This window comes from Fusarium fujikuroi, chromosome FFUJ_chr01, assembly GCF_900079805.1.
Source record: "Fusarium fujikuroi IMI 58289 draft genome, chromosome FFUJ_chr01".
In the NCBI taxonomy this organism is placed as follows: domain Eukaryota; kingdom Fungi; phylum Ascomycota; class Sordariomycetes; order Hypocreales; family Nectriaceae; genus Fusarium; species Fusarium fujikuroi.
The window spans coordinates 5,354,712-5,368,240 of NC_036622.1; the positions used below are offsets into that span (position 1 = coordinate 5,354,712).

Here is a 13,529-nt window from a genome sequence, read left to right on the forward strand (position 1 = left end):
TGAGGTCACTTGACTGTTGAAGCTGTACGATGACGTTAACTCGAAGTAACTGATAAAAACTATGCCTCTAATTCCGTACACCCGGGACTAATTCTCCTCCGTTTCTTCCTCTGAGCGCCACAGGAACCATGCGATAACCATGCACAGCTTTAACCCTGCGGCGATCCATAAGGCACCCGCAATGCCGACAGAGCTTTGCGCAAACAACCCGCCGGCTATCACACCGACAAGTAGTAGCGTCGGCGCAGCTGCTCGTTGATTCCTCGACACGTTGTCCAATGCGAACAGCTCTCTGTCGGAGAATAAGTCACAGTACACACTTGTCAGGACCAGGCTGATGAGAGCGTTTTGCTTCAGAGCTCGACTGGCTACAGCTTGACCACAGCTCTGGAAGGCCATGAGAGCGATCGGCACCAATACGTTCCATGCCAGGCTATCCGTGTTCGGGCCTGGCGGTCGCAAGGTGACGATCAACGCAGCTGTGCTTGTCAGAAGGGCCTGGATTGTGAAAGATGCACAAAGAACCCAGCGACGTCTAGGGGAAACAAGCCGATGGAAGCGGGCAAACAGGAACGAGCCGAGACAGAAAGATGCGATAGACAGAGCGGATTTGTATAGACGAGGGCCAGGAGTGGATGTCGCGAAGCTTGCCAGCCCGAGACCGACATATACAGTGTTTCCTGATTCCTATTAGTCATTGATCATCTGGGTCGTTAGTATAAGTCACTGACCTGTCTGCATAGACACGAATGTTCCCCAGACCTGGATAGAGGAGCTGTCGAGAAGTCCAGTCACGACGTAACAGGCCAGTAACACGGCATCGGCCCACGAACAAGAGACATTATGTTGTAGATGCTCCTTCCAAGACTTCTTCTGGGGTCCAGAGAGTGACGATCCCAATAATGGTGTTTCCTCGTCTCTCACAACTGTGTTGCGAACACCGCGATCTACCGCCCTTACCATGACGTCGACGATGGCGTACTTGGCGCCTGCCCCTTGAATCTAGAAAATGTCTGGAACCGCCAATTAGAGTCAAGTTATCAGATTAATAGGCTTAATTGAGTGAAATAACTATAGTTGAGGAAGAAGTTTGAGAAGAAGCGAAGTTGAAAGAAAGATTTGGTGCTAAAGACCCCTATGACGCCAGCCGCGCCAAACGATATCCACTTACGGTTCCAAGAAAACCGCCGAGATGATCCCAATTGACGGTTACAAACAGTGGATTTAACGGCTGATGGGACGTGAAAAATTCATATCAGTCAATTACCGATAATGTTTACGCGAGACGTGAGTTTTAGTCGGCTGTGGTAAGTCAAATTTGCAGCGCCGTTGGTCACGAAATACCGCCCAAGACAATGACGGCATCACCGAGAGTAGTTGATTAACTAGACCAAAGTCAACCCATTTCCTTGGATTTCTGTTTCTGAGCATAATGTGGAAGATTCCGAGAGTAGAGAGCAATTCCACCAAATGGTATATTCGCAAATTCTTAAGCTTCAAGATGGGGAGAGATAGTCATTCACATCCGTAGTTAGTTAATGAGTAGCTTTCTAGGCAACTCTTTCACTCATGATTTCGAGCATCATTTCTTGCGATTCCAAGTATTCATGTCAAGTATAAACAAAGCCTCCATGACGTATCTTGTATATGAAACGCGGGCTGTTAAAGGTAAAGTACTATATACGAGAACGAATAATTGCCAGGCACGCAGGCGATTTTATGCTGCCAATGATAATTGATTCAGCCACTAGTACCCAGGGGTAGCAGTAGCAGTGACATAGACAGTCTGAGTAACAGTCTTAGCCACACACTCCTTCTTGGAAAAAGGGGAGCTGGGGCGAGGGGTATGAGTGCGGGTTCGAGTGCGGGTGCGGCGGCCAGAAGGCTTGTTAACCTTGGTGGGTGCCTGAGTGGTAACAGGAGAGTTACCTGAGGCTTCCTCGTTGCAGTCATCTTCACCGTCAGCGGAGGTGGGAATAGTCTCAACAGGGGCTGCGCTCTCGGTAGGGGCCTGGGTTGCAACAGGGGCGTTGCCGGATTCCTGCTCATCACAGTCGTCCTCACTATCGGTGGGCTTCGAAGCAGTGGGGGCGGCCTTTGTAGGAGCCTCAGCGGTAGCAGGTTCGCCATCACCATCAGTGGGGGTATCGGTCTCTCCAGCATCGGGGACAGTGGGAGCAGAGGGCTTGATCACAACTGAAGAAGGCTTCTCAGCAGCAGCAGACGAACTGACCTCAGTTGGTGCGGAGAGAACATCAGTCACAGAGCCAGGGACTGTAGCGAAAGAGGGACGTGGTGCGCCCTCAGGGACGGTAGATTCTCCAGAGGAACCCTCAGCAGCGGCAGCAGACTCAACAGTCGAAGGCTTGGCAGCACCAGCATTGGGAGTCTTGGTAGCAGAAGCCTGAGAAATAGCAGTAGAAGCCTTGGTGGTAGATCCAGACCCGGATCCAGAGCCGCTGCCGTTGGAGATACAAGCGAAGGAGATCTTCTTGACATCGGCAGCCTGAGTAGGCCCACTGAGAGACCAAGCCATGTTGACATAGGGCCAGCAGATACGGCCATCAGACATAGTGACCATGTCACCAGCAACGTATGTATCCTCAGAAGTAATGGCAGAGCCAAGCTTCTTGCCCTTGCTGTCGACAGCCTGGAACTTGGTACCAGCAAACTTACCCTTGCAGCCCATGGCCTCGAACTCGCAGACGGGGTTGGAGATCTCCTCCCAGGTGACAAGAGCAGTGGAAGCATCGAAGGTAGCAACGTGAGCGTTGGAGCAGTCATTGGCACCATCAGTCACCCAGGTGACTTGGCTATCACCATCCTTGGCACCGACCTTGGAGGAAGCCTGCTCGCCAATGAGGGTCTTCTTGTCAGAGAAAAGAGCAATGGCAACGTTGCGGTTGTTGGTACGGTTCTCGGCGTGAGTGTAGCCCTCACCCATCCAATCGTTGAGAGTAAGATCGATAGCACCACGAGAAACCCAGGAGAAGATGTAAGAGTCAGCACCAATGAAACGAGCAAGAGAGCTGTAAGAGCCACTCATTCCACCCATTGGCTCGTTGCTGGCACCGTTGATGACGTGCTCGTTGGAGACCTTGACACCGTTGTTGCTCATGCCCTGAGTCTCGGTGTTCAACCAGATAGCACCCTGATCTTCGGAGCAGAGGGAAGCGAAAGGAGGCTCATCGGCGGCTTCGAAGGCGATACCAGTGTTGTGAGAGCAGCCCCAAGACGAGGAGGCGCCCTGGATCTCCTCCACCTTGCCCTCAGGGGTGATGTAGCGAATGGCATCACCAAAGTGACCGGAAGCATCGCCACTGTAAGAGGTGACAACGATGTAGGCGGCGTAGTAGCCAGCCTTCTCAGAGAAGACAAGATCACCGTTGATGTCAGGAGAAGCAAGCGCATTTCCTGAGAAGCCAGAACCACCAAGGAGAGTTCGGAAAGCCTGCTTGCCATTGGTGTACTTGTAGATCACAGGGAGAGGATCCTTAGACTCTCCAGAGACAACCTCGTTGGTCAAGAGGGCAAAGCCATCGTTGTGGGCAACGAGACCACCAGCCTCCTTACCGTTCTTGACCGTAATGGGAGTTCCAACAGCAGCAAAGGTCTTGGGGTCAACACCCTGGATGTGGACACCGGTACCGCTAGCATCGAGGTAAGCCAAGAAAGCAGTTTTTCCATCTGGAGAGACGGCAAAGGGAGTTCGGCGATGGTGAGGAAGGCCAGTCCAGTAGGCTTCCTTGACGGGGTTGAAAGAGGCACCCAAAGTGAGGGTATCGACGTGATTCTCGAGCGAGGAGGAGGTGAGTTGGGCAGCAGCCAGCGCCAGGCCGGCAGCGAGAGTAAGAAGACGAGGCATTGCGATGTTGGCTCAGATGTCAAGGAACGAATGTATTCGGTTGGAATAGTGTACGAAAAAGAACGTATGTAGTCAGAATGGTAATGAATGAATAGAGTAAAAGAACGGAAAGAGGACTAGACCCCAGGTCAGTTGTCCAAGCCAGCAGTGAGTGAAGCTATCGTTTCTTTGTGTTCTATCCAAAATGGAGAGCAGCATCTCTTATAAGTGTATAAGACAAACCCATGCATTCTACCCCAGCACAATAAACCAAGCTAAACATGTTTAAAGACGAGCTGAGAGCGGTGGAAAAACTCCAGAAACATCAGTCCGTATGATGACCACTCATAGATGGTGAACGGATGATAGAACACCAAACAGGCGCTGGTTGAGGGGTGACCAAGCAAGCACAGCACAGGCTTTGTGTTTCAAACCCCTGGTGAAGAAACTAGTGTCGAGGGAGAGTTTCCTAAAGTCGCTGAGTTGGGGAATAAAGCTCCTAATGAATCCTTGTCAGGTCTCGTGTCTCGGTGGTTTGGTGAAACTTAGGGTATAAAGTGAAGGGGCTGTGGTCCTTTGTCTTATCTGATGGTCAAGATGATCTTCGGCAGTTGTCAGCCCTGTGAGAGACTCAATCGACACTGACTACACGTGGGATGAGAGCATGACTATGGCCAAGTCGAATCAATATTCATTGACCATTGCAATGTTGTGAAGCACCGGGAGAGTTGTATTACAGGACACAATGCCTGTTGTCAAGAGCTGACATGCTGGGAGACAGTGTTTGAAGACCCGAGGAAAGTAGAAGCTATACGCGGATTTGAGTGTCACCCTTGCTCCTTGGTCCGTTTCTCGGAATTTGCCATGGACGTTGTATCCTTTCCTCGCCTAGCCTTATTTAACAAGCGGCCCAGCTCCAGTATTTCCCATCACCATGGTTTCAGAATCCAAAAACTGTGAGAGCAGCCAATAGTGGGCAGATCTGACAAAAACTCCCCGAAAGAAAAGCAAAAGGATCGTCACGAATGAACAGCAAAACAGATGAAAGACACGATGCAGGGGGTAATTGACTAGCGGCCTATTCCCGGGCGCCTATCACTGACTTGCATTGCATTACATTGCATTCTGTAAGGTATGACAAGACAAGACAAGACAAGACAGTTGTCAGAACTACCTTAGCGCCCGATGTGACATTTTGTTAGTTCAACCAACTCAATGAGTGTGCAACGGATGCTTCGGCCTCGGGGCGTTACGCAGGGGGTTAAACGGGTGATATTAAACATCCGATGCGAGATGGTCTATGAAGGAATGGAAATTGGCAGATGGATCCATCTGATATTTATCATGGGTCGAGAACTGAGGCCGCCAAATATTAATACCCGTCGATAGAACTACAGTATTTTACTGCTAGCGAGGGATCTATTTTAGGACTGCCGAGGTTGAGGATTTCATTCTAGAACATCATCATTCATCTCTAATGATAGACCCATACCTCACAAGCCTTTGCTCTCTGGTATCAGTGAATCAGGGGGTTGATTGTAGGAATATTCCCATAGAATAAAATGTCTAGGCCTCACGTGCTGTAGTCTCCCCTAAAGCACCCCTGAATATCGGGCGTCTGCAGAGAAAAGACTAGGCCTAGTTCGGCGACTCGCCTCAAGCCCCCGCGTTGTTATTGATTCACTTCTCGTATCGTGCGTGATGAGAAAACGAGGCTGAGCCCATCCATTCCAATCCCATCATTCAATAGGGGCATTTTCACTACCTATAGAGGCATCAACTAAGTTACCTCTACTTACACATTCTCATTCTCGGACTCATTTATTTCCCTCATTTATATCTCACAGTCTAATCACGGCATCTCCTTATCTCTTCTGTAACGTCATCGTCAGCATCAGTATCAGTTTCTGCCTTGAGCTGGGCATCCGCTCACTTGCATCATCAACATGATGCTCAAATATCTCACCAAGCCTACGAGGAAGAATATTTCCGACGCTCTTCTCATCTTGGGTGTAATTGGCAGTGTTATTTCAGTCATTTTGGCGTCCATTGTGTTTATTGCCGGCACCACCATTATTCGTGGTGATCCTGATCATCTTCTATGGAAGCCATTAGCCTTGGTCTCGGTATGTTCACCCATAGCCACTCAGTTCTCATATTCTTGATATTTCAGGAATTTTTTGTACAAATATATCTTTCCGGCTCTTCCGACTAACAAATTACCAGTTTGAAGGCATTATTCCCAACAATGATACCTCTCATTTCTTGGTGCACCTAAACTGGTTCGCCAGTTCCTTCGGATGGGAACATCCCACAGCCCCCAAGGGTATTCCAAAAGTTGGAATCACATCCTCGGGACTACGATATCACTCAAATATCGTCAATGATCTTAACCAGATTGCCACTGAACTTCGACTACCAGAAGACACCTTCAACTGCCCCAAACCGGGCCCGTATGAAGATCCATGTGGCAACATCTTCTTTGAAGCTTGGCGAAGCTACATGGCCAGTGGTGGGCTTCCGATCAGCAGCTGGATCGTCTGGATCAATATCTATGTCGCTCTGGTATTCAGTATCATGGACATTCTGCGAGAGTGGGTTATTCCCAACAGACCTCACTGGATGAAGTGTCGCTGCATCATCGGCAAGCGATGGTGTCCTCTCCCCAAAGGCAGCAGGGAGGAAATCGAGCAATTCGACGACTACGTTTGGGACAAGGTCCGGCTCACCTACTGGGCCATTTCGGCTGCTTACTTCGGCATCGCTGCTGGCCACACATGTATCAACTCAGTTTTCTTTGTTCGTTACCTGGGGTATTTCGAGGAGCGTTTGCCAGATGGAATCAGCATGCACGGGAGACGACGCCTGGCTTCTGAGATCTTGCTCTGGGTGGCTTTTGGCATCAAGACCTTTGGTGCATTGTGCATGGCTGTGAGGTGGAAGCTGAGCAGAAGGCCAAAGGGCTGGCTGGATGGCCAGAGTCTCGGTCGCCTTGAGAGGACCAAGCCAAATGGTGCAGATGGAGGAAAATACACAGATTAGAGCGTTAGTGATATAAAGCGGGTGCTGTACTTGGTGATCGGCAATAATAGACTGCTCCGGCAAAAGCGTTTGTTTTGAATCTGATGTTCACGAACCTCATCCTGGCTCAAATGATAATGCCCGGATTTGTCATATGAAATGCACCCCGCAGATAGCAAGGTCCACCAAAATACCCTAGCAGTGGTTGGATAGTTCGCATACGTAGAGATATAACTACCGCTGTTAGGTGCTGCTTTAGCTTGGACTCTATCTTGAGGCGGGGAAGTTGATTGATTGTTGGATTCACTGACTTGCGGGACCGGGAGAGAGAGCCGGTTCACTCTGGCCGGCCGGGTCATATAAATGAGGACCGAGTGAATAACTGACAACGGCTCTGCCACTTCATACATCTCTATCTATCTTAATAAAGGCATCAACTCCATTGTATTCCGTTCATCAAGTGCAAATAAGCATAATGCTCTCATCAAAATCTTTCCGTGCAGCGCCTCTAAAGCGAGTTATCTCCAGGCAGGCCTCACTTTCATTCAGCAGCTCAGCCTCTAGGCCCCGTCTTATTCTACCCTCACAGAAACTCACAACCAAACCTTATTCGAAAGTCCAACCTTCTCTTCGGTCCGCATTCTTCGCAACAAGCTCTGAAGCTTCGGTTGCAGCCCCCGAAGAGCCAGTCAACCAGAACTTTGCAGCTGTTGCAACAGGCGGAATTCCATATCCTGGAATTCCCAAGATTGAGGACCCGTATCAAAAGCGACAATGGCAACTAGAGCATATGGCTGGTGCCTTTCGCGTGTTTGCCCGTATGGGATTCACTGAGGGTGCTGCGGGACATATCAGTGTGAGAGATCCTGTTGATCCTAGTACCTTTTGGATTAACCCGTGAGTCCCATTCTTCTCTTTGGTGGAGTTAAGTTGACAAGATCAGGATGGGTGTTCACTTCGGAATGCTTGAGGCAGGCCATATGGTTCATATCAACGAAGACGGTCAAGTCATCGGTGGTAACCGAGTCGCCGTCAACGCAGCTGGTTTTACTATCCACGCTGCTATTCATAAAGCCAGGCCAGATGTGGATGCTGCATGCCACGCTCACTCCAAGTATGGAAAGGCTTGGTCGACATTTGGAAAGCCCCTTGAGATGATAAGTCAAGATGCTTGCATCTTCTATAACGACCACAGCGTGTACTCCGACTTTGGAGGTGTTGTCTTTGAAGACGATGAAGGTGCTCGTATTGCCAAAGCACTCGGTCCGAAGAATCGATCCGTCATTCTGCAGAACCATGGGCTGTTGACGGCTGGTAAAACAGTAGACGAAGCGGCGTATTTGTTCTCTCTCATGGAGAGGACATGTGAGATACAGCTCTTGGTGGAAAGTGCTGGACTGCCGAGACAGATTATTGGTGATGAAGAGGCTGAGTACACTTATCGATACAATGCGGACCCTGTGAGTTATCGTTCTATGGATAGTTATGGAAACAGTTGACTGACATGGTGAATAGGAGGCGTTGTATACAGAGTTCCAGCCTGACTTCGAATACGAGGTTTGGAAGTCTAATGGTAAGCTAAAATCGGGCGTTAACTGAGATGGGATACCATGGTGATGGTGCTTTAAAATGAGAGGCCTTAGTATAAAACGGTCATTTCAGAATCCCTTGTCTTCAAGCTCTTTAGATACAGCTATCGTGTAATTCTCGTTGGTTTGCTCGACTCTATAGCTAGCCTTCTTTACGACAAAACGTCTCTTTCATACACTCGCAGTCATCACCTAAAGCAACGTCTTTCTCCACCACTTCTCTTCCTCCTCAAGCCACAGCCTCACGTTCTTCGGCTGTCCAAATCCATGACCCTCTTCAGGTACAACGATAAGCTCAACCTCACCCCCTGCCTTCTCAATAGCATTGGCCATCTCTTGTGCCTGATCCAAAGGCGTGATCTTATCGCTGCCTCCGTGCAAGAGCAGCAGTGGGGCTGTGATCTTTTGGGCTTCGAACAAGGGACTTCTCTCATGGCAGATTCTGTCCTTTTCACTCTTGTCTACTCCTTTCTGCAACACTAGGTGATCTGTGTAGTCTGATTCCAACTTGTGGGTTGAGTCATCCAGGCGTTTGATGTCGCTTGCACCTGAGAGACATACACCGCCAGCGAAGGTGCTCGGGTGACGGGTCAAGCTTCTAAGGGTGTTGTAACCTCCTGCGCTTACACCAGTGATTCCTACTCCACCAGGCTTGACCACTCCTTCAGACGTCAAATTATCTGCGAATTCCGCAGCGTCGTCTGAGTCCACTAAGCCCCAGTTCCCCCAGAGAGCTTCCCGATATTTACGCCCATGAGCGCTTGATCCTTTGTAGTTGAAAGCAAGAACTGCATATCCTCTCGAGGTGAAATATTGTGTTCTTGGGGCAAGGCCAGGGCCAGTGTAGGATGTTGGCCCTCCGTGACTTATCATGATCAGAGGAGGTAGATCCCCTTCTGGTGCCTGGAAGTCCGGGTTGTGCGGGAGCCACAGGAACCCATACAATTCTCTTTCGGGTTGACCCTTTGAGTGGATTTTCTTCAAGATAGGCTTGGAGCAGAATTCGCTGGGAAGCCCATCATCTGTAGAGCCCCGGACTTGGGTGATCTGGCCTGAGCCTTCGGTGTCAATTCGGTAGAGCGCTTTAGCATTAGTCTCCCCGGACCCAATAATGAGAACTGAAGTATTGCTCAGGCGTGCAACTGCGTCCAGTTGGACTTCTGCCAGCCTCTGAGAATCACCGATGTCTTTCCAATCTCCAGACTCTAGATCGATGAGAATCACCCTAGATGTTCCCAGAACGTAGGGAGAAGCGACAAGATGTCGATCAGACAGTGGCACATAGGTATGACTATCTCATTTAGCGGGGTTCTCGTGATGCCTTCGGAATTCTTACCTTCCCTGAAACCATCGAAGTTCCCCAAACTCCGCGTTGCCGATGCCATCGACTTTGATCTCGACATGCTCATCACTTCCGGGAATAATACGGTACAAGCGACGATACTCTCCGACCTCCTTATTAAAGAATAGAGATCCATCAGGGCCCCATCTAGGCTCTGCAACTCCCTCACGATCCTTTCCTGCAATAAGGCTGATGTCTGAGATAGAGCCATCGTTCCATGTCGCAGTATACAGCCTTGCGGAGTCAAAAGGCAGTTCAGGATGATTCCACTCCAGCCACGCAAGCTTTGAACCATCCGGACTGAAAGATGGTTCGTAGTAGAAGTCAGCAGTGTCAAGGATCCGCTTCACCTCGGTTATTTCAGTGTTAATTGCCACGATATAGTTGCGAACTCCATCAGGAGTGTCATGTTCATGGTCTTCCTGGTTGGCCAGGACCCATGGCGACGTCAAGTTTGCTTCGAAGTTTGAGTATCTCAGGTTTGGGTGGCCAGTCAGTTCTGAAACTTCCTTGCTGTCCGGGTTTAGTATATGAACCGTATCGCCCTTGTTGGAGAAGATGATACGATCGTCTGGGAGAACGGCGTATGTTGAACCGCCATACTCATACACGCTGTTCTTGGCACTGTATTCGGATGGAAGAATATCTTTGATAGTGTCTTTCAGGATCTCAACAATGGTTGTGCTTCCGTCTTCACGGCTTTCTGTGTAGAAAGCTCTACCAGATTTGGGCTGTACATGTCAACAGCTGCTCAAATATTTAGTGCCCGAATGCTTACATACATTGGCTCTAGGTGAGGAGAGTCTTCTAGTTTTAGAGACAATGGAGTCGACTGAAATTGGTGACTCCCAGTCTCCATATGGAGCAGTCTTCTTGGTGCTGGTGCTGGTGCTGGTGCTGGACATGGTGGTTGTTAATGTTCAAGTTTGGTTACAAAGTGCGGGGTGAGAGAGGACACAAGTGTAAGACGGGCCCTTCGGCATTTAATGAACAGCATCTCAACCCTATCAGGTATCTATCTGTCTTCATTAATACGTTTTGTTCTCAATAAAGTAAGCTCGTCCATTCATTTATCGAGACACATACTGCGGTAATAGGGAAGTCTCTGAGAGGCGCCTCGATCATGCACCATAATCAATTTGAACTTGAGAAACATAGCTCACCACGCACCTTGATGAACAGCGCCAGCCATGGCATGTTACATCTCATACCAGCAACGCCTAAGGATTTTCGATTCATTTCTATTATGAGCTGATCAAGAGTGACTTGTTGTGTATTTATTTACTCTGGTTGCCGTTCGTGTAAGGATGGTGATAAATGAGTGAAATTCTCACGGCTCCAATACCTACAGAACACCATCATGAAAGAGATGGGTTGAGGATGGCCCTCAAGCTCGTGTCAGGCTTCCCATTCTCACAATTTTGAAGGGAGCTGTTGCGGCGGCCAATAATCTTGTTGTGTCTTCGTGAGAAGATCAACAATTCACATGCATGTCCGGAGAGATATTTAGTAGGATTATTCTATTATATCTTCAAGGCGCTCATATTGAGCTCATGAATAAGTCAAGCATTCATTAGGTCGCTTCTAATACACATCATGATTCATAAGTGATGCTCAAGAATAACATCAGATAACATAAAATAAACACCCCAAACTCCTTGATGCAACAGTAGATCAACAATCAAGAGATAACTCACCTATTGTAACATACCTCTCTATCGTACACCCTCACAACTTACCATGTCGTTACAGCAAACTCGTGGCGTCCCTGACAGCCGGCCGCCAGGAACAGCATGCAGGTACGCTTCGATCCCGATCAACAATCGTTGACAATCCCATCGTGAACAAGCTTTGTGTACGTCATTAGCCCACGTGGTAGTATATATCACTCTTTCAAAAAGGTCTGTGCCTCGTGATGGTTGCGCCGTCGCATGTCAACACCAAAGCCACATGACCCACGTGTTGTGATACGGGTAGAACGGTCACGTCAACTGCTGCAGGTACATCAGGTGCAGGACCGTACTCACTTGGCTGTTCTAAAAGTAGGGCATTTTCACTTGAAAATGACCACCAGAGCCTCTCTTCCAAGGCATTGTATAAGAGTGACCGTGTCGCGAGCGACTATGGAGAGAAGTGGTTAAGAAAGGATTAAAAGTCATCAGATACAGGTATCTATCGCTTGCGTCAAATATATACAAAGCACCCTGCCTCCCCAAACGCTAATCAAGCCGTTTCCTAAATGTCGGCCTTTTCCTTTGCTCATGCATCGGTTTCTGAATTTTGCTCATCGACTCCTCAGGACTTCGGCGGATGTCCTTCAGACTTGAGCCTTCGCGGCGGTAGGGGTGGTGGCTTCGTGGAGAGGGGGAGGTTGGACGACGAGGAGAAGGTATTCTCCATGCCGCAACGGACTTGTACTCAATATAGCAGGGCGCGATAGACTCCTGTCGGGGAGTCGGTGTGTCATCGAAATTTGGGGTATCGTCATAGAAATCGCAACCGTCGCTAGCATCTTCAGGAAATTGAGTAGTAGGAAAATCATCCTCCTCCTCTAGATCATCCTCATACTTGTCATTGGATTGTTCCCCGTCATCCATTACGTCCAGTGACGACTGGCTCTCTTCGCAATCAGAATCCGAGGCGACAGCAAAGTCGCCATCATCGAACTGCGAGGTCTCATCTTCGTCGTGAACGAGTGATCTGGTCAAGTCAGAGATAGCTGCAGCTGTCTCGGAACCAGAAAACGACATGGAGCGTGAAGGGGGGGTGGAGTATTCGTGCGACTCCATGGAAGTAGGAGAAGAAACAGAAGACTCATCGCCGTGCGCTGCCTCGGAATGGGGGGGCGAGGGGGGCGCTTGAACAACAGACGATGATCGAATGTCGGTATGAATCGAAAGGGGACCCTTTGTCAAGATAGGTTCATCAAAGAAACTAGAGACATCATCGACGCTGCTGGCCGTGGTGCTCTCGGTCTTGACGCTGTTGGTCTCAGAGAAGGAGGACAAGGAAGCAATAGAAATAGCATCATGATCACGATCATTGTGATCAAGATATTGCTCCGGTAGGTAGCTTGCAAAATAACGGACGATAGAGTCAAAAGACTTGGTCCGGAAGAGTTGAAGGGCGTACTGCCAATGTTCGGAATCCATCAACTTGGGGTTGGCGATGATCTCAACAGCGAGAGATTCGAGAGACTCGTGAAGTTCGTGAATCCGCTGTTGCTTTCGCTCATCCAGCAAGCGATGGAAATCGTCGATGGTATCGGCATCGCGGGAAATTTCGTAAACGTCGTGATGGAAGGCTTCGGGGTCTTGGAGGTTAAAGGTAAAGGTGTTGTATTTTTCGTGGAGGGTATGAAAGAGGTCATCCCTCTTCATGCCGAATTTCCAGGCCGGCCATGACCAGCCCGGATCGTCCATGTCGAGGTCACAGTCGATAGAAGTAGGTAAATTATGGTGGTGGAATGGTTGTGGTATAGAAGAGAGTGTCCAGTAAGAGTGTCCAGGTATCCGTGGGTCGAGAGCTCGTGGGAGCTGCGGAATCTATTTCATGTCCATGGCGTCAAAATTCTCAAAGGTGCTCAGAAGTCAAAAAATGAAGACTACTCTGAACTGATGTGCAAGAAGCGTGTTTGTTGGGCTCTTCTGGGACTCTTCGGGCGGGTTTGGTTTTTGGTTATGGGTGATGATCGTGGGTGTTTTGGAGGCGGGCGTGACGAGAAACAGAATTC

General features: G+C 49.1%; 6 protein-coding genes; 2 read left to right on the forward strand and 4 right to left on the reverse strand.

Moving 5' to 3' along the window:
- Window positions 1-87: 87 nt before the first annotated feature.
- On the reverse strand, window positions 88-963 carry FFUJ_00447 (uncharacterized protein; the record flags this gene model as incomplete). XM_023573283.1 has 2 exons in its annotated part: window positions 88-680; window positions 732-963. The coding sequence occupies 2 exons, from the start codon at window positions 961-963 to the stop codon at window positions 88-90; spliced, it is 825 nt and encodes a 274-aa protein (XP_023425029.1).
- Window positions 964-1,747: 784 nt separating this feature from the next.
- Window positions 1,748-3,865, reverse strand: FFUJ_00446 (related to MUC1 Extracellular alpha-1,4-glucan glucosidase; the record flags this gene model as incomplete). Its single annotated transcript, XM_023573285.1, has 1 exon — window positions 1,748-3,865. One exon carries the CDS (start codon window positions 3,863-3,865, stop codon window positions 1,748-1,750), a length of 2,118 nt encoding a protein of 705 aa, XP_023425030.1.
- Window positions 3,866-5,790: 1,925 nt separating this feature from the next.
- FFUJ_00445 (uncharacterized protein) lies at window positions 5,791-6,886 on the forward strand (the record flags this gene model as incomplete). XM_023573286.1 has 2 exons in its annotated part: window positions 5,791-5,970; window positions 6,071-6,886. 2 exons carry the CDS (start codon window positions 5,791-5,793, stop codon window positions 6,884-6,886), a joined length of 996 nt encoding a protein of 331 aa, XP_023425031.1.
- A 454-nt stretch (window positions 6,887-7,340) lies between these two features.
- Window positions 7,341-8,464, forward strand: FFUJ_00444 (related to novobiocin biosynthesis protein novR; the record flags this gene model as incomplete). XM_023573287.1 has 3 exons in its annotated part: window positions 7,341-7,762; window positions 7,809-8,325; window positions 8,381-8,464. The coding sequence occupies 3 exons, from the start codon at window positions 7,341-7,343 to the stop codon at window positions 8,462-8,464; spliced, it is 1,023 nt and encodes a 340-aa protein (XP_023425032.1).
- A 182-nt stretch (window positions 8,465-8,646) lies between these two features.
- On the reverse strand, window positions 8,647-10,701 carry FFUJ_00443 (related to dipeptidyl aminopeptidases/acylaminoacyl-peptidases; the record flags this gene model as incomplete). XM_023573288.1 has 3 exons in its annotated part: window positions 8,647-9,745; window positions 9,791-10,527; window positions 10,579-10,701. 3 exons carry the CDS (start codon window positions 10,699-10,701, stop codon window positions 8,647-8,649), a joined length of 1,959 nt encoding a protein of 652 aa, XP_023425033.1.
- A 1,314-nt stretch (window positions 10,702-12,015) lies between these two features.
- Window positions 12,016-13,218, reverse strand: FFUJ_00442 (uncharacterized protein; the record flags this gene model as incomplete). Its single annotated transcript, XM_023573289.1, has 1 exon — window positions 12,016-13,218. The coding sequence occupies one exon, from the start codon at window positions 13,216-13,218 to the stop codon at window positions 12,016-12,018; it is 1,203 nt and encodes a 400-aa protein (XP_023425034.1).
- Between the last annotated feature and the right edge of the window lie 311 nt (window positions 13,219-13,529).